Raw genomic sequence first — 20,418 nt, 5'->3', positions numbered from 1 at the left:
GAGATTCAGTGTACTCTTCTGGTGTGTGTCTGAAGACAGCTACAGTGTACTCATATAAATAAGAATAAATCTTTAAAAAAACTTATTTTTTTTATCTTATGTGTGTGTGCGTGCGTGCGCGCGCGCGCGCGCATGCGCCACATGTGTGCATGTGTCCATAAAGGTTAGGAAAGGACACCCAATTCCCTGAAGCTGGAGTTATAGGGTACAGTACAGGTGTATAATACCAACATGGGTACCGGGAATAAAGCCAGCATCTCTTTCAAGAGCTCTCTATACTCATTAAGCCATCTTTTCAGCCCCCTTCTCCTTTTTTTAACAATAGGAATGTTACTTTCTCTTATCTCAAGAACAGTATTATAGGAATACTCATTCAGAGAGTGAAGTATGTCTACAACTGATAGACGTTTTCTTTATTGAAAAGGACCATGTCTTACCTTTCATAAAGACAAAAACTGGATCAACTCTTTTCCTCTTTTGAAGAGAGAGAGAAAGAGAGACAGACAGACAGACAGACAGACAGACAGACAGACAGAGACAGAGAGTGTGTGTTGGAGCACATGTGCTTCAATGCATGGATGGAGGTCAGAGTGGGTTCTCTCTTTCTACCTGTTGATGGAACTCAGGTCATCAGTCTTATGGCAAGCACCTTTATCCAATGAGCCACCTCACCAACCCAGGATTAACTTTTTGACAACTCATGTTATATTCAAGAACATTAGAGATCTGGAAAATTAAATGAATTTTACTTATTCATTCATTTTCTCTCTGTGTCCACCTCTCCCCTCCCCTCCCCCATTTCTTATATGTATCCCAGGCTGGCAAAACACTTGCCATATAGCCAGTGATGATTTTGACCTCCTCATCCTTCTGCCTCTACCATCTGAGTGGTAGAATTATAGGAATGCCACCACACCCAGTTTTTATTGGTGCTGGAGATTGAACTTGGGCCTTCCTGAACTCTAGGCAAGTAAACAAACCAACTGAACTACATCCTTAGTCCTCTTTTCCAGTATTTAATCATTACTGTAGCTTTCCCCCAGATTTGTTCCGAAGTATCTGTGCTTAAATATGAGAACTTTAAAAGAGAAATAAAATATAACTAACATTAATATGATAAAAAAAAATCCTAAATATTCTTACCATATATTCTGAAGTAAGACTTATACCAGCTGTCCAGTTCCATGTTTCTGATGAACAAGACACATTTAAAACCATAGGTCTCCACAAGGGGCACTCTGCCCCCCAAGGAACATTTGCCTGGAGACAGTTCTAATCACAACTTGGGAGTAGAGTATGTGACTGTTATGTATAGAAATGTGCCACAAACATACAGGCTCTCAAAAGCTCAAAATGTCAACAGTTTGGAAGTTGGTGAACTTGGACACTGACAAAATTGTCTAGGGAAGTCTAAATGACAAGCACAAGAGGAAAGGGGAAAGCAGGTGTGGGTGTGTGAGTATAAACCTGGCATTTAGGAGGTGGCCACAAGAAGGATCAGAACTTCACACATAGCCTGAGCTACATGATGGGGACAGGGATGGGGCAGGGGAAAGGAAAGGAGGAACAAAGAAGGGAACTGGAGTTTCAGAGTTGAGTGCAAGGTAGGAAGAGAAAGGTGAAACTGGCAACCATAGAAGCTAGCTAACAGGGGAGGCATCAGCTTATTTTAATTGTGCATTTAGTACTTCCTGTTCTCTCATCAGCTGAACATGTCGGCTACCACCATAACTGCAGCTCTGCACTGAAGACCAGCTGCAGTCTACTAGAACCTACTGAAATACCAGATACTTTTCTCTGGCCTTTTCCAATCTGTCTTTTTCTTAGAATGCTTATTTCTTCATCCACACAACTGTTAACTGAGCACTCAGGATACAGCTGAGTTAGACAAAGCTTCTTCCACTGGAGCATATGTTGATGGTGCTAGGGAGAACTTAGAAGCAACTAACATACACAGTTTATTTTTCCCAAATAAATTACTCCACACTTATTTCTGATGGTAGAGACTTTTATCTTTTGGCACTTCTCCAATGATCTCAAGTCATTTCAGAATCTAAAATATCCTTGAAATGGCCATGACTATCACTCTTGCCCAAAATGATGCCAGAGGAATACAATGTGAAGCACACTTTCACAATCAACAGGGCAATGGCTTTTCAAGAAGGATACAAAGCCTTCCATCATCTCAAAAGAGTAAACACAGAGTATATGGAAGCTGACCTGACTCCTGTTTCTCTTCAGAAAACCTCTATAATTACAGGGAACCTTACAAGTTCATGGCAGTGAAGGAAAAGGAAAATGCCACAGCAGGAGACTTGCAATGTGAAGCCAATCAGCTCAAAGGGCAGCTCACAATAAAACCTCTAATTCAAAAAAGAGTGAAAACCAACAGGAGCCCAAGCATGGTGGGACTCTTGGGAATTCCAGATCTTGGACAGCTGAGGCAGGAAAGGTGCCGAGTTCTAATCCAGCCTGGGCTACACAGAGAGACCTTTATAGAAGGGGTGCTGCTTCTTTACTTTGATGTCCTTTACCCATGGAGGTCCTACACAGAGACGCTCAGCACCCCCCCACTGACATGGAAGGCATTGTGGAGCTTCTAGACGATGAGTTCTACTCCTACACAGAGACGCTCAGCACCCCCCCCCTGACATGGAAGGCACTGTGGAGCTTCTAGACGATGAGTTCTGCATTGTCAGGAAAACTCTTCTGCTGCCCAGAGGGACATTCAAAACTCTTCCCAGGGACTGAGGGAGAAAGCCCTAAGGCTTTGCACACACTGCCTTCCCCGGGGCTTACAGAGATTTACTGAGATCAGCAATGTGGCACAGGGGACTGAGTGCATAGGAAGTTGGATGGGTCAGAAGAACACAGAGGAAGGAAAATGTTACTCTGTTATTGAGGAAAGATTAGGAGATAATTTTTCCCCACGGAGGACCCCTGGAAGCTGCACCCAAGGATGTAGCACGACTATCTCAGACTTCCTGGGAGTTAAGCGAGAGGACAGGCAACAGAAACCCAGAGGGACAAGAGGAGGGGACTGGGAAAGACTGTCCTAAAAGAATGGCTTTAGAAAAGAAAGGGGGGAAAAAATGGAAAGACAAAGATAGTGATATTTCTCAAATTTTATGAACACAGTAGGAAAGAGAATGAAGAGAAGGTGGAGGCCTCTAAGAATTCACACCCTGTGCCCTCAGTTACAAACACAGGCTAGTTGCTAACAATATTAAATTCCAAAATGACTTGTAATGTAGGGAAATAAAATAAACATCCTGCACACTTACCCAATCCGGGTAAACAGCTTCCCATGGGCATGGAGAAAACTGAGGGTGAACCTTTTGCTCAGCTGCATGGGAAAAAGGGAGAGGAGAAAACAATTAACTTTCCCCAGTTTCCTGTTACTGAATACAGTCCCCAGTGACACAATAACCTGGCCAGGGTCTAAAGGGGTGGGCACTGGGGATGGGAACCAAATGGACATGCCCAAACTCTCACACAGACCCAGGGCACATGCCCAACAGCTGCCTTTCAGCTGAGCCAGTACAACACAAGACTCAGTGAGTGGACAGCACCCTCTGCTGGCAGTGGCACCCTTGTGCAGAAATGGAAGTCGTTTTTCTGAACTGAGCAGATTACAGAGAGGGTGATACCTCTTCTTCTCTATAGGATGAGAAGCCGCTACTGGTTCCATAATAACGGAAATTAGATTCTGACAGAGATGGAGCAACAACAATTTTAGAGGAATTCCTGATCCTACCTATGCACTGTTGTTCCACCCACGTAGGAAAGCAGGTCTCTGACAATAAGGTTGAGGTATTTATCACTAAGGTGGCTTCCCCAATACTTTACTAACTTTTGAGACTGGAGTTCAGTTCTGGATCTGGACTGAAGATTAGGGTATCTACAGAGGCCAGGCATAAAGTAGGCTGGTGGTGACAACAGGGACCTCTGGCTGTTACTCTCTAGTCCCAACAAATGTTCTATGTGGAACCAAGCTGGGAAGTGAAATATGGGCTGTTGCTGGTTTTGTTCTGTTTTTGTTTTTTTTTTTTTTTTTAATGTAAAGTGCTCTGGCTTTTTAAGTATTAGATACAAATAAAATATATTTAAACATTAGCTAAGTCCCAAATTCATTTGCCAACCACATGTAGCCTAAGAGCCACCAGTTTGCAATCTTGAATCAAAGATCCCACAAAATCCATCTCAATCTAAGCTGAAATAATTTCTTTGGGAAAATAAAGAGAGGGCTGGGGAGTCAAAGTGAACTAACTCCAAAGAAAAAAGAGACAATTTTAAAAAAAGAAAAAGATGTATTTACATTATACATATGAGTATGCTGTAGGTGTCTTTGGACACACCAGAAGAGGTCATCAGATCCCATTACAGATGGTTGTGAGCCATCATGTGGTTGCTGGGAATTGAACTCAGGACCTCTGGAAGAACAGTCAGTACTGAGCCATCTCTCCAGCCCCAAGTAGGGACAATTTAAAGACTCAGTATCACTACCTCCCCGATCTCCTACAAACAGTACCCTGTGGTCTGCCAGGAGGGAAGGCTGAAGTTGCTGACTTCTGCTGAGAGTGGCACTGCACACAACTCAGCAGCACACGGGAGGCAGGGGGACCTCTGAGGCGAAGGCAAGCTTATTCTAGAGTGAGCTCCAGGACAAGCAGGGCTACACAGTGAGCCCTTGCCTCAAAACGTTTTTTAAATTTTTAAAGAAATTTTTATTTCAAGTGGGGAACCAGTGGATCAGCAAGATGGCTCTCAGGTAAAGGCACTTGACACCAAGCCTGGCAACCCACGAGTTCAATCTCCAGGACCTACATGGTAGAAGAAGAGGAGCAACTCCCACATGTTCCTCTCTGATCTCCAGATGTACACTCAAGCCCACACACATACATGGACTAAACAAATAGATAAATAAATGTAAAAAAATAAAAGCAAAGAGGGTAAAACTATTAGAATAAGGAACAAATTCAATAGCCCTGGGTAGTATACCCCCAAAGAATAAAAACTACTGGGTCATCAGCCTGCAGAACATAACACCAATAAAATTATGGCAGTTCTATCTCTTTTATACAGAAATGAGATGCAGCAATGATTTCAACATCAAACTTGGTGAATAAAGCTTCCATTTTTATTTTTGCCTTTAGTGCATTAATTATACTGAACAGCAATTAAAGAACTAAATGATGTATATGTAGTTTAAAAGCTCAAGCTAGTTACAGCATGCTTTATCAAGGTCAGGGATAGTGGGAAAGGTTTTACCAACAGCTTTTACCAAAATTAGTAGCAAAGCCTTGACCAGAGTACAGCTCTCAAGAGTCTGCAATAGAGAAGGGTAGTGTGAACAGACTGGCTTTCCATCAAACAGACTTGAATCTAATTACACACAGACAATTTACCTGGTATAGTATATCTCTGGCAACTGCCCCAGCCTCCCTAAGTTCTTTCCCCAACCCTTCAGAACTGCTCTTGCTGTGGCCCAGACTGGCCTTGAATTTGCAATTGTCCCACATCCACCTCCCTCTAGGGATTCTAGGCAAACACCACACACACCCTGTTGCTTACAACCTTTCCATAGGTATGAAATAATTTCAGATAGGAAGGTATACATTATCTATTCCTATTTTAACCTAGTTATTTCACTTCTCACAGCTTTCAATCACACAGGCTAATCCATAAATAGAAGAGATCCTCTATAAGTTGCTTATATTTACATGTAAAGGATATTTTAGTAAGAAAAAAAGTGTTTCCAGCAAGACAGGATATCAAGTGAGGGATAGGGTGGCCATCCCACAGTCACATCTCTGACCCATAATTGTCACTGTAAAGAATTACAGGGATAGCCGGGCGTGGTGGCGCACGCCTTTAATCCCAGCACTTGGGAGGCAGAGGCAGGTGGATTTCTGAGTTTGAGGCCAGCCTGGTCTACAAAATGAGTTCCAGGACAGCCAGGGCTATACAGAGAAACCCTGTCTCGAAAAACAAACAAACAAAAAAAACAAACAAACAAAAAAAAAAGAATTACAAGGGATGAAAATAGAGAGGAGCCTGAGGAAAACAAGGTCCAGCGACAGGCCCAAAGTGGGATCCAGCTCAAGGGGAAGTCCCAAAGCCTGACACTATTACTGAGGCTATGGAGAGCTCACAAAAAGGGACCTATCATGACTGCCCTCCAAAAGACTCAACAAGTAGCTAATAGAGTCAGATGTAGATGTTTGCACACAACCACGGACAAAAGCAGCTGACCCCTGTTGTTTAATTAGAGGAGGCTGAAAGAAGCTGAGGAGGAGGGCAATCCTGTAGGAGGACCAGCAGTCTCAATTAATCTAGAACCCCTAGATCTCTCAAATACTGGACCACCAGACAGACAGCATACACCAGCTGATATGAGGCCCCCAACACACATATACAGTAGAGGACTTCCAGGTCTATGTTCATTCAGAGATGAGGCACCTAACCCTCAAGAGTCTGGAGGCCCCAGGGAGTTTAGAGATCAGGTGGGGGGGGGGAGGCTGGGGACATCCACGTGAAGATGGGCTGGGGTGGGAAGGAGGTGTGGGATGTGGAACAGTCGGATGGTGGATGGGACTGGGAATAAGATATGGAGAGAAAAGAAAAGAAAAGAAAAGAAAAGAAAAGAGAAGAGAAGAGAAGAGAAGAGAAGAGAAGAGAAGAGAAGAGAAGAGAAGAGAAGAGAAGAGAAAAGAAAAGTTAGTAACTCGACTAATTTAAGTCTAAAGTCATCCTTTAAGCCCTAAGGCAACCCCAACATATAAACTACTTTAAACTGGAGCTAGCAGTTTAATGCAGGCCTTCAGACCCTTCTCTTAACTTGAGAAACAGAACGTGTTAGGTGATACGATGGGGAATAAGTGAGAACAACTGAAAAGCAATACAACCGTGCTTTGAAGTTTTCTTTATGGAAAGGATAGGGACCACTGAACCTGAAAGCTCCTAGAGTCGAGTGAAAGCCCAAGGGTGTGGAACATCCTGGCGCTACCCATACATACTCCCTAAAGGACTGTCCTGGAGAGACAAATTAAGTCTACCTCATCACTTGAATCCATGGTAGCTACTATTATATTTTAATTACATCTAGGGTTTTGTTTTGTTTTGTTTTTTAGAGACCCTTATATCTACATTTGCTACTATTATATATTTTAACAGAATCTAGTTTTTTGGGTTTTCTGTTTGTTTAGTTTTGAGACAGAGTCTCACTATGTAGCTGTCTTGGAACTCACAGAGATCCATTTGCCTCTGCCTCTCTGCCTCTGTGCCTCTGCCAGGAGCTCTGGGATTAAAGGTGTGTGCCACATGCACATTGTTTTTTTAAAGAAAACTTTAATTTGAAAGTATATACTTTCTCCCTGACGTTGAGAACTAATGCTTTATTTTCTGTCTAAGGTATCTGTTACCCTAACTTTGTTATCACCAAAACCACTTTTATTAGGAAAGGAAGTAAAAATGTGGGTGTACTATAGAGGTATAAAGCATGCGACCCAGATGGAGAAGGTCTGTTACACATTTATCAAAATGAAGTCTTACATTCACAAGGGACAATATGAGGTTAGCTAACGCTGAAGCAGGATCTTTGGAGAACTCCAAAAACAAATAAAAACACAGAATCAAAGCCAGGGCCTTGCACATCGGAGGCAAGTAGTCTACTGCTGACCTGCATTCCTGGCCCTTAGCCTTTCGAGACAGAGTCTCACTAGGTAGTAGCTAAGACTGGCCTCAGACTCTTTGAAGAATAAGATTATGGGTGGCCCTTAAGAATTCATAACTGAAACCAAGTTTTTCTAAGTCAGAAAAACTTTAGTATGAGCTTTTCTCTCCAACATATTACCACAGACTGATTTCCACCTCTGCAACTTATTTTTATATTTTATTTATGTGTATATGTCTGTGTAAGCATATGCAGGGCCCTAGGAGGCCAGCTAGACTAACAGGCATTTGTGAGCTCACTGACATGGATTCTGGGAACTGAGCTCAAGCCCTATGCAAAAGAGCCAAGCTCTCTGAAACTCACTATGAAGACCAATGAACCATCTCTACAGCCCTCCTCCCCTGCCCCTTTTTTCAAGGCAGGGTCTTGCTATGTAACCCTGGCTGACCTGGAACTTGTTATGTAGAATGGGCTGGCCTTGAACTCACAGAGATCTGTCCACACCTGCCTCCTAAGTGCTGGGATTAAAGGAGTACACCACCAAGCCCTTTGCAACTTATTTTTAATACACACCTAGATAGTCTCACTCAAGTAGAGAAAGCATGTGAACCAACTGCCTCTAGATCATTGTTGTACATATACCTACTATTCACCAGAAACTAAAAATACTTCTTGGGTAGAGTCCCTAGAGACAGTGCTTGAAGAGGTGTTGACTATCTTTTCAATTCAGGACTAAAGCCAACTCATCGTAGATTCCAAACGTACCCCAAACAGATACTAAGGATATTAGGTGCATGAGTAGTTCTACAGAATAAAATCTGCCATTGATTTTTTTTGTTGTTGTTTTTTTTGTTTTTCGAGACAGGGTTTCTCTGGGGAGCCCTGGCTGTCCTGGAACTCACTCTGTAAACCAGGCTGGCCTCAAACTCAGAAATCCACCTGCCTCTGCTGGGATTAAAGGCATGCACCACCACTGCCTGGCTAAGATCATTACTTCTAAAACTTTTTGTAATTGTAGCCTCAAGTATATTTTGTTAGTAGTGTCACCCCCAACACACACACACACACACACACAGAGAGAGAAACAGAGACAGAGACAGAGAGACAGAGAGAGAAGTGGAGTTTCTACTAGAAAATTACCTAGCTCATAAATGAAAACATTAAAATACAAATAAAAGAATTCCGGGCTGGGCGTGGTGGCGCGCACCTGTGATCCTAGCACTTGGGAGGCAGAGTTTCAAGAGTACCTTAAGTAAAATGCCCAGGACTTTGGAGCAGTCAATCAAAGGTCATCCCTATGCCTCTGTATAGGTTGGACTCACAGGGAAGCAGAGGATGTGAGGGTACACAAAATGGGAAGGAAAGTCTGAGAGGAAGTGAGATCTTAAGGAAGTGATGATAAAGAGAGGAAGAGTCTGGCACACCGTATGTTCTCTGTAGGACAGCAACCATTAGTAAAAAATAAAAACTATTTAGTAGTATTTCAGATTTCTTTCTTTTCTTTTTTTTAAAGACTGGCCTGGATGAAACTCAGTGATATGCCTTCTCCTAACTTCCAAGTGCTGAGATTAAAGGCTTGCCCTACCACAACCAGCCTATTTTCAACATCCTTTCTAGAATACAGATAAGAGAAAAAGCTCAGGTGAGCTAATCAATATGACTTAAATACCTGCAGAATGAAAAATTAAAAACCAACGTAGGCTGAAGGACAGCTCAGTGGTATGTATGCACTGCTCTTCCAGAGGGTCACAGTTCAATCTCAGCACCCACGTCAGAGGTCACTCTAACACTTCTAACCGATGCACACATGTGCACATACTTTAAAAAGTAAAAATAAATAAACCTTAATGAATATTTAGAATGGAACCTGAGTTCAATCTCCAGGACCAACATGGTGAGTGGAAAGAACCAAGAACCAGCTCCTACAAGTTGTTTCCCCCAACACACAACACACACACACACACACACACACACACACACACACACACAGTAGGTAGGTAGATTGATTTTTAAATCAACACATGCATTCCTTACTTGAAGCAAAGAGCCACAGCAGTGCTGAGGACAAGCAAGGACTCTGATACACTAGTACTGCTGATCTGATTTGGGCACAGCAGCTCAATGAGCTGTAACTGAGCATCAGTTTCACAGAGAGATCCTGAGACAGCAGGACCTGAGCCATATGAATTTAAAATTTAAAAATAGGCATTCTAAAACTACCTTTTCTGGACCAATGAGATGGATCTATGCAGGTAGAAATACTTACCATCAAGTTAAGTGGCAGGGTGGAAAGAGAAGACACTTAGGCTAGATGCCTCCTGACCATCTCAAAAGCATCCCAAAGCAAGGGAAAGAATCAGACTAAGATTTATGAGTCGTTATACTCTGGTTTGACAATTTGCAGCAAACTGCTCAAAAATGCCACCAAGCATAGAATCTCAAGGTATCTAGAAAAAGAGAGAGAAAGTTCAACCAAAGGGCAGCACTGTTGCTCTGACTGGCTTACTTTCTGAATGAATTTTCTTTCTGACTCATCCTTCTCAACGTCTGGGGACTCTCATGCCCATTTACTCAAATAGTAGAGGAGCTGAAACCCCTTCTGTCTATGCTGTCTTCAGGCAGGGAGGCAGAAAAAAGGTTTTCATGAGCACATACACAAACCCAGTCACAAAATCTTGTCAATGAATATATTGACAGAGTGTAAGAAAGATGTTGAGATCCTTCTCATACTGTCAACATATTCATTAATCTATTCACTCATCCCTCAACAGAAATTCTCCAGGTACCTTCTATGTACTAAACAATACATACAAACTGTCAAGAAGGTAGAAATCATGACTAGGGAAGAACAGGACACTGTGGAAATAAAGAGCAGAAGCATTAAAAAAGTTGTCTCAAAAGATATGGAGAGATGAAATTTGATGTCTGAGGAAAGTAGTTGGTATAGGAGGAGATAAGAGGTCTTGGTATAAACAAAGAAGACAGCATAAGTGATGTTCACAAGAGAAATATATTGCAGGCTGCCATGGCAGGGTGAGTGATTCTACAGGATGGTTTGGCAGGCAAGGACATGCTGTAAAAGCCTTTGACAGAGTTTGATCTTAAGGCCCATGAAGAGCCTTGAACATGTCAGTGACATTCACTCAATGACAATGGAGTCAGAGAGGTAAGGGAAAGACAGGAAGGACTTTGGATGATCACTCCACACAAAGACAACCATGACCCCTATTTCTAAGTCCAGTGTAGTTGCATATAACCACCAGCAGAAGTCCAGAGCTATGGAGAAATCCTAAAAAAAGGTAAGCTAAATGCAACAGTGAATTCATTTTAAGAGATAAATTACTTCCTTTCAATGCTTTTCCTCAAGATTTGTTTTATTTAATACATGCATTAGTATTTTGCTTGTGTGCATATATACACATTACACACATGCCTGGTGCCCAAGGATACCAGAAAAGGGCATCAGATCCACTGTAATTGGAGTTATGTACAGACTGTTGTAAGCAACCATGTGGGTGCTGGGAACTGAAAGCAAGTCCTCTGGAAGAGCAGCAAGTGTTTGTCACCATCTCTCCAGCCCCCCTTTCAATGTCTTGTATTGTTTGTTTATTTGTTTGTTTTTCCAGACAGGGTTTCTCTGTGTAGCCCTGCCTGTCCTGGAACTCACTATAGACCAGGCTAGTCTCAAACTCAAGAGCTCTCCCTGTCTCTGCCTCCCAAGTGCTGAGATTAGGGGGGTGCAACACCAACACTCAGCTCCTCTTTCAAATGTCCTTAAATGGCCTAGGGTGGTTCTTAGCTCTTAAAATACATGTATTAAGTGGCTGCTAAAAACCTATGATAGATTTAAAAGATTAAATATGTTGTCCACATATTACACTCAGATGGGCGAGTGATGTTAATATCAACCATGCAGGGAAAGCTCACACTTACTGTTGTCTATAACTGTCTCCGCAAACTTAAATCATCTTAGCAGAAGGTAATTAGACAGAACACAGAGAAAGATATTCAAAAGAAAAGAGTTCCAAGTAGATTTTAGGATTCTGATCTATAGTGACAATTTCATCTACTCTGCCCGGTCCAAGTAAAGGAACTTAAAAAAATATCCACAATTAACATGAGAATAAAATGCCAACCTGAGAGAGGGGTCAGTAAGTGAAGGCACTTCAATACAAGCCTGGCAACATGAGTCCATCCCCAAACCCATGTAAAGGTGGGAGGAGCAAAGGGACTCCACAGAGGTGTCCTCCGGCCTCCACAGCGCACCACGCACACACCAACCCCATCATGTATGTTCTAACTTCATGGGGGTGGGTAGTAACACTTTACAGATGGCTAGTGTGACTGGGGAAGTAACTTTTATTTTATTTCTTTGTCACTAATTAAAACAGCTATTATATTTAAGGACAAACATGACTCTAGACCAAAAGTTCTCAACCTGTGTGCATCTCGACCCCTGGGAGTAAATAACCTTTCACAGGGATTGCCTAAGACCACCGGAAAACACAGATTTTTATATTATGATTCATAATAGTAGCAAAATTACTGTCATGAAGTAGTTATGAAAATAATTTTATGGTTGGGGGTCCCCACAACATGAGGAACTGTATTAAAAGGTTATGGCGGGCTGGTGAGATGGCTCAGCAGGTAAGAGCACCCGACTGCTCTTCCAAAGGTGCAGAGTTCAAATCCCAGCAACCACATGGTGGCTCACAACCATCCTTAACAAGATCTGACTCCCTCTTCTGGAGTGTCTGAAGACGGCTACAGTGTTCTTACATATAATAAATAAATAAATCTTAAAAAAAAAAAAAAAAAAGGTTGCAAACTATAGCTCTAGACTGAATTGTTCCTTTACTGAAGAATTCATTATTTTTTAAGCCAGGATGAAGCAGTTTTCAGATGATATATGAGCAAATGGAGAAATGAACGAAAGTACTTAGCTCAAAAGATTAGTATTTCTCTATCATTCCCAGTTACCATATGGCAAGAGCAATGAAATACTCAGGATCTCAAAGACGGCTCAGTCAGTTCAAAGGACTGAAAGGCTTCTATCCAATCTAGTACTCTGCCCAGCTCCTTAAGCCATACAGAAAGCAGCATGTCCTAATGCCTGATTCACTTATTAGATTGTTGGGCATGGCCTTCAACCTAAGGACACACTGGATTTACAAGGCTGATTCTTAAGAGTTAAAAATATCAAAAGATACTCAGACATTAGTATCTCAAGTTTTCCTAGTCAAACAAAGCATGTATGTCATACTCAATCACCATTAAGATGATGATGATAATAAGTTCTATAGAATCTTCAATATATAAGGCAATGCTCTAAGCACTTCATATGCACTATTCATTTAGCTTTGAATCATTCTGTGAGGTAAGTACTATTTTTCATGTTACAGATGAGGAAATTAAGCATAGAGGTTAGGTAACTGCCCAAGGAAAATGCAAACAGTCCGCTCCAAAATTTGTACTCTTAATCTTCAGCAGAAGAGGACACCATAGATGTTGATGTAAAAAACAAAATCCAATAGAAACTTCAACTACAACCCCCTAATACTCTCAGATGCCACTCTCTGTGTCCATCAGAATAAACTAATTGAGAAATTTTGCAGATTAAGGGAAATACATTTTTACAGTCCAGATAATATTATACCTGTTGCTGGAAGCACTCAAGTGTACACTAAGAAAATGCCATACAGGTATGGAGATAATGTCTATAATACTAGTGCCTGAGGCAGGAGGATCAAGAAGCTGAAAATCAGCCTGGGGTACATAATAGCCTCCCCCAACCCCCGTTAAAAAGGAGGATGAGGAAGGGGGCGGGGATACCATTTTCTGTAGAAATAAAACAACAGCAACAATGAAATAAATTTTTAAAACTCAAAATTTTTCCTGAAAAATTCACAATCTGATGATTAATAAGAACAACATTCTTCAAGAGTCAAAGAATGTAAGTATACACACATGTTATCACCAAAGGACTGTACACAACTCAGATAAAACCTCTGTAAACACAACCTCTGCCCACACACCTACCAAAACACCTGAAAATCCCAGAGCCTCCCAGGAAAGGGAGGGGAAGGTACCTAAGAACCAAGGGAGAATGAAGCTCCAGGCTAGGACAGATATGATTACAAAGATGATTTTATTAACTGCTCGGCCACGGGCACCAAAGAGTAAGTAACCAGCATGCAGGGAGCGCTGGCAACCTCATGCAAGCTTCAGATTTAAGCAAGGCACCAAATAAGGGAAGGATTCTGGTGCATCAACTCTAGGAAAAGTGTTTCAAGTTGAAAACGGCTATTCAGGTTTGGATGTGAACTTCTGTATCTGTTCTTTATCAACAGAGGCAACTGTACCTCACGGGCAGCTAACAGCAGAAAGAGAACTTAGAATCAAAATGGATCACACAGGATGACCATGAGGCCTGGTATGACCTGCCATTTGCCTGCCATCAGAGCCAAAGCTACAAATATGCCAATGCCGAACTTAGACCCCACCTGTCCAGAAGTCAGCACATCTAGGAGCAGGCAGGCCATGTCCTCACCCCCACTCCCAACCCTCAGCCAAAGTTCAGGAATAAGGTGAAAAAAACACAGCAGTGTTGGTATGAGACCCAGTTGCACTGTAACTAGAAGTTAGGCCTATTTTCAGTGAGGGTTCTTTGTTGGTTTATGGGCTTGAGTTCTTACTTTTTCTGTGCTGTTCCCAGACCAAACTATCAATTCAAGAGAACACCTTTCAATCATTCACTTTTTCCCGCCCTCCTCCCCAGAGAGAGAGAGAGAGAGAGAGAGAGAGAGAGAGAGAGAGAGAGAGAGAGAGAGAGTGTGTGTGTGTGTGTGTGTGTGTGCGCGCACGCGCACAGATCTGTCTGCAATGGACACTGAAGCCAGGACCTTACGCATATACTAGGCAAGCACTCTACCATCATACTATAACCTCAGTCCTGATCTTATCTTTGGTTTAATTCTATCTTTTCTAAGTTTTCCACCATTTAGTTGGTTGGTTGGTTGGTTCCTGCTGTCCACTGACTGAATTAGTCTATTTTTTTTCTGCTGCTATACTACTACTCCAGGCAAGGTGACCCTTAGGGGTCTAAACAACTCTGTTTTTACCATCCAACTTGCTGTAGCAATGTTGGGATTATAGGCGAGTACTACTGAAGCCAACATTTTACATGGGTTCGAGAGGACTGGACTTGGGCTATTAAGCATGTGGCTAGCCCTTTTATCCACTGAGCCATCTTTCTGTCTCCCTCCATATCTCTCTTTTTATCTTTTTTTTTTTTTTAAGATTTATTTTTATGTCCATTGGTATTTTACCTCCATGTTTGTCTGTGTGATAGTGCCCAAAGCCCTGGAACTGGAATTAGAGACTGTGGTGAGCTGCCATGTGGTGCTGGGAATTGAATCTGGGTCCTTTAGAAGAGCAGCCAGTGCTTTAGCCACTGAGCCATGTCTCCAGCCCCCCATTCTTCATATCTGTCTCCAGCCCCCCATTCTTCATCTCTCTTTCCCCCCCCCCCGTCAGGGTTTCTCTGTGTAGCGCTGGCTGTCCTGAAACTCACTCTGTAGACCAGGCAGGCCTCGAACTCAGACATCCGCCTGCCTCTGCCTCCCAAGTGCCGGGATTAAAGGCGTGCGCCACCACTGCCTGGCAATCGTATATCTTAAAACATTCTTATCAAAAAGTACAGACATCAATTGTTTCTTGCTTTATTTGCGATGCCCTCTCTCTGTCACTATTAAAAATAAACGAAATATTTAAATTTGAAGCTAAAAAGGAAGGAGTGAAAGTGATATTAGTATAAAACCACAAGAACATGTTATAACAACTTACCAACCTGTATAACACTCATAATTGTAACCCTTTTCTGCTATACACTACCATACATATATATTTTTAAGTCTGCAACCTTTTATTTACTGTTCGACCAAGAGCCTCTGTTCTGCGGACTGGAAAGCTGGCTTGTTGGCTAAGAGTGGGTGCTGCACTTACAGAGTACCTGGATTTGGTTTCCAGCACCACATCAAGCAGGTCACAACCACCTGTAATTCCAGTTCCAGGGTGTTTAACACCACTCAGGCCTTAACAGGCACCTGCATGCAGATGGTAGTACACATATGCTCACACAGGTACCACATACACATAAATAATTTTTTTTAATTTTATTTCTTTTTTTTTAAAGATTTATTTATTTATTATATGTAAGTACACTATAGCTGTCTTCAGACACTCCAGAAGAGGGCGTCAGATCTCGTTACAGATGGTTATGAGCCACCATGTGGTTGCTGGGATTTGAACTCAGGACCTTTGGAAGAGCAGTCGGGTACTCTTACCCACTGAGCCATCTCACCAGCCCAAATAAAATAATTTTTAAAAATTACAAGTTTTTATTCTAATACTCCCATATGTCCTAACCCTCACCAAAACTTTTAATTCTGAAGCAGTAGAAAAGAAGGTGATTATGCTAAAAGTTTGGAGCTCCCTTTGAAGCAAAAAGATGCACTGGTAGGTCTGGATAGATGACTCATCAGTTAAAACACATCAGTTCCTGCACAAGACCTGGGTTCAGTCCCTAGTACAAACTTGCAGCTAATAGTTGTCTATAACTCCAGTTCCAACGAGTCTGGTGCCCTCCTCCAGCCTCCATAGGCTCCTGCACACATATGGTACACAAACATACATGCAGATAGAAATAAACACTCAAACACAGACTAAACAGATCTTTAAAAACTGTCCTAGTGTTAAATACCAAACCTCTCCCTATTTCAGACACGAATCTAGGAAAGACATAAAGAAATTTGCTTGTGGAAACAGAAGAAATTTAGAAAAGCATTCTAGAAAGCCTGACTCATTGTGCACACGGGCACAAAGGGTATTTATCGTGGCTTCTTCAATCTTCTGACATATGTCACTTATGAGGACGTTAAAAGCCATACTTTTTATAGATCTGTCCAGAAGTCTAAAGGGAAACCTGCCAAAGAAATTCCTCAGAGAGAATGTCAACAGCCTCAACACAGTTTCATATACAAATTAGGACCTAGAATCTCAGGGATTTGTGGCACATGTCAGCTCAAAATTTCATTATCAACTTAACCCAGAAAGGAACACTCCAGAAAAACGCAAATCCACCGAAGCCTTATCCCAACTGCCTTTTCTCTTAAACTATAGTAGATGCTGTCCTACTACTCATGTAGTACTCATGGTTCCAACACAAAGCATAACTTATTCCTAAGCCAAGCAGGGTTTGCCTCTGAAAGCTTCCCAGAATGATGGAAGGCATGACTTCAGGGTGAGTCAACCTTAGCTAAAGCACAAAATAAAGCAAAGAACTATTTAAAGGATTCATTTCTAAGACTGGGCCAAATCAGTCCACTCTGTGATGAATCCTGACTTCCAAAGATGTGGTTAGACTTCATCAATGTAACGTGACCCAGACATTCCAGTAACAAGACTCAGCTAGCGATCCAAGCAATGGCCATCCCTAACAGGTTTCCTTTCTTTCTTTTCCTTTTCCTTTATTTCTTTTACTTATTATTTGTTTGTTTATTTTGTGGGAAGTAGGTATACTGGAGCATAGGGCTAGAGCCTCATGCATACTAAGCAATCACTAAACTACTTGGTCAACTTTTTCGTTTGTTTTTGAGATAGAGTCCCACTATGTACACCAGACTAATCTCAAACTTACAGAGATTTGTCTACCTCTGTCTTCTAAATTCCGCAATTAAAAGTATGTGCCTCTGACATGCCCTGCTTTTGTTTCATTTTATTAAGATGGGAGTCTTAATATTTAATTGTCTGATAATGAAAATGCAATCCACATGCCTCAGCTTCCTGAGGAGCTGGTATTACCTTAAGACTGTAATGCCGGGCTGGAGAGAAGGCTCAGTGGTTAAGAGCACCAACTGCTCTTCCAGAGGTCCTGAGTTCAATTCCCATCAACCACATGGTGGCTCACAACCATCTGTAATGGGATCCGATGCCCTTTTCTGGTGTGTCTGAAGACAGCTACAGTGTACTCATACACATATAATAAATAAATACATCTTTCAAAAAGATAATCTAGGTTTTATATCAGCTATTATATGATCACAATTAGATGATCTTTCAAATATCGTTCATGAAATTAAAAAAACAAAACAAAACAAAAACAAGACTGTAATGCCAGGGCTGGGCAGTGGTGGCACACGCCTTTAATCCCAGTACTTGGGAGGCAGAGGCAGGCAGATTTTTGAGTTCAAGGCCAGCCTGGTCTACAGAGTGAGTTCCAGGACAGCCAAGGCTACACAGAGAAACCCTGTCACAAAAAAAAAAAGCAAACAAACAAAAACAAAAAAGACTGCAATGCTAGGATTCCATGAAGTTTTTAATTATACCATATTTTTATCTACATTGTTCCTTGCTGTCCATATCTGCTTTTTTTTTAAAGTGCATTTATGAATATATGCATAAGAATGCAGTGCCCTCAGGTCAGGGGTATCAGGTTCCTCTGGTGCTAGAATTGGTGGTTTTGAGCCACCATGTGTTCTAGAAACTGAACTTGGGTTCTTTGCAATAGTACAAGCTCTAAACTGCTAAGCCTGTACCTCCAGCCCCCATATCTACCTAAAGAACCTCTTCCACTCTTCAAATCTAAGGACTCAGACTATCTTTCTGCTATTTTTCTCTGATCACCCTTGATCTCCTTCTCCCCATCTATAACACTATACCTATGGAATACTTCATTCTAGGTACTTACAGATCCATTTCTCTGACTATGATGTACCTCTGAGGGAAGGACCAATATCATTTACTTCCCTACATGAAGTGCCTTGAAAAAATTACTAGCTTAATATCTGTAGAGATTATCTGAACAAGGAGGAAAATTTGAATCTCTCAGAAAATATTAATTAACCCTAAAGTAGTTTTTATAACTGGATAAATAGGTCAAAAAGAAAAAAAGAAAAATGCCAACATAAAATTATAAAGGCAGTTATTTAAGGCAACATAGAAAGGTGTGCCAAAAGACAAAATCGATTTTAGAAAAGGAAGAGGAGTTGGAGTGGGAGGATAAAGAGGTCGTCAGTAGTAAGGTTATGACCCAAAATACATTCCAGCAAGTTCTTTATAGTTATTAGAGGAAGTTACCAGTTTAGTTGAGCCAAAACCTCTCTACAATTAAAAAATTACTCTAGGGCCAGGCGTGGAGGCACACACCTTTAATCCCAGCACTCTGGAGGCAGAGGCCAGCCTGGTCTACAGAGTGAGTTCCAGGACAACCAGGGCTACACAGCAGAACCCTGTCTCAAAAAACAACAACAACAACAAATTACTCTATAAATAAGTTCATAAATGCACTTAGCTAATTTTATAGCACTGAAAACATGAAAAATTTCTACCATAATTTCCACAGGTGGCATCATGTAGCACAAAAATTATTATTTATTTTAATGTGAGTGTATACCAAATACAAATGAATAAGTAATACTACCAGTGACCAATATGTCACTTACATAGCTGTATCAGTTACATACAATATGACAATTGTAGGCATAAATGACAGACAAATGTCTAATGGTTCCTATATTAGATGCTTAATACATTTAGATCCACAGATAAAAAACCAATTTAAAAATCATAGAGACACTTACAAATAGAAGTGTTGTTAATAATACTTTATAATACATCAGATCTGGATCTTTTTAATTCCTTCTGACCTAGAGTCTATACACTAATTCTCAGGAGGATAAAAGTGAGTAGTAACTTCAATATTAAATATTTATGAGTAAAATACAAAGCTTCCAAGATGGGAAAAACCCAGAGTATCCCTCAGGAGCCAAAAACAGTCCACAGACTGGAGAAAGAATATGAGCCAAGAAAACAACTATTTCATATTCTTCATCTTAGCTGAAACATCATATCCTAAACGGTGAAAACAAAGTAGACAGATGAAGTTCTGCAACGTTTAAGAGAAGGGAAGGAATGTAGAACAAGACAACTATAGATATATCCCCCAAGAAAAAGGGCAGAAACAAAACCAGTCGAGGAAACCATGAGAAAGGCCGGTGCAGTCAGTCTCCTGCCCACACACCAGCCAGTGTTACTGCACAGTCCTTCCTCCATCCCAGCTGCAGACGCACAGGTCCAATGTACAGGACTCACCCTCATTGGAAGGCTCTTCAAAAACTAGATCCTAAGGGACAATTTATAGTCCACCCTCACGAACATGCCAGCTGGCTGCAGCTCAGCAGCTGATTGCTCCCTTGTCTAACTTGGTAAGGAGCCAGAGGAGGACTTTTCCTAGTCAATTCTCCCATGCTGGAAATTCTCTAACGCCAGAGTTCTGGCTTAAGTCAGGATATCAGGTTATTCATGAGATGCCAAAACTATATCTTTACATTGGCTTTGAACAACTCTCTCAAGTATACCATACAAATTCTCACAATCTTCAACATCATCTGGACACTAAGGCCAAAGACAGCAACTTCTCACATAGAGAAGAACAAGCTTTTTAAAGTATGAGTAACATCAAAACAAACTTTTCCTAAGTTATAAATCAGTCTCACTGACTCTCAAATAGGCAACTGCACAATACACTCAATAAATAATAAACCTACTCTACAGGGCTGGTGAGATGGCTCAGTGGGTAAGAGCACCTGACTGTTCTTCCGAAGGTCTGGAGTTCAAATCCCAGCAACCACATGGTGGCTCATAACCATCTGTAACAAGATCTGACTCCTTCTTCTGGTGTGTCT

At 41.4% G+C, this 20,418-nt stretch overlaps 1 protein-coding gene across 3 annotated transcripts in view; it reads right to left on the bottom strand.

The window, feature by feature from the left end:
- Nucleotides 1-20,418, bottom strand: part of Smg6 (SMG6 nonsense mediated mRNA decay factor) — a 242,328-nt gene that overhangs the window by 185,375 nt on the left and 36,535 nt on the right. For all 3 annotated transcript variants that reach the window (XM_021212036.2, XM_029545906.1, XM_029545907.1), the window contains exon 9: nucleotides 3,285-3,346. In XM_021212036.2, the coding sequence (XP_021067695.1) occupies nucleotides 3,285-3,346 (62 nt within the window). The remainder of the gene's footprint in view (nucleotides 1-3,284; nucleotides 3,347-20,418) is intronic.

The sequence above is a fragment of the Mus pahari genome, chromosome 14 (assembly GCF_900095145.1).
Source record: "Mus pahari chromosome 14, PAHARI_EIJ_v1.1, whole genome shotgun sequence".
In the NCBI taxonomy this organism is placed as follows: Eukaryota; Metazoa; Chordata; class Mammalia; order Rodentia; family Muridae; genus Mus; species Mus pahari.
This window is presented reverse-complemented; position numbering and strand designations above follow the sequence as displayed.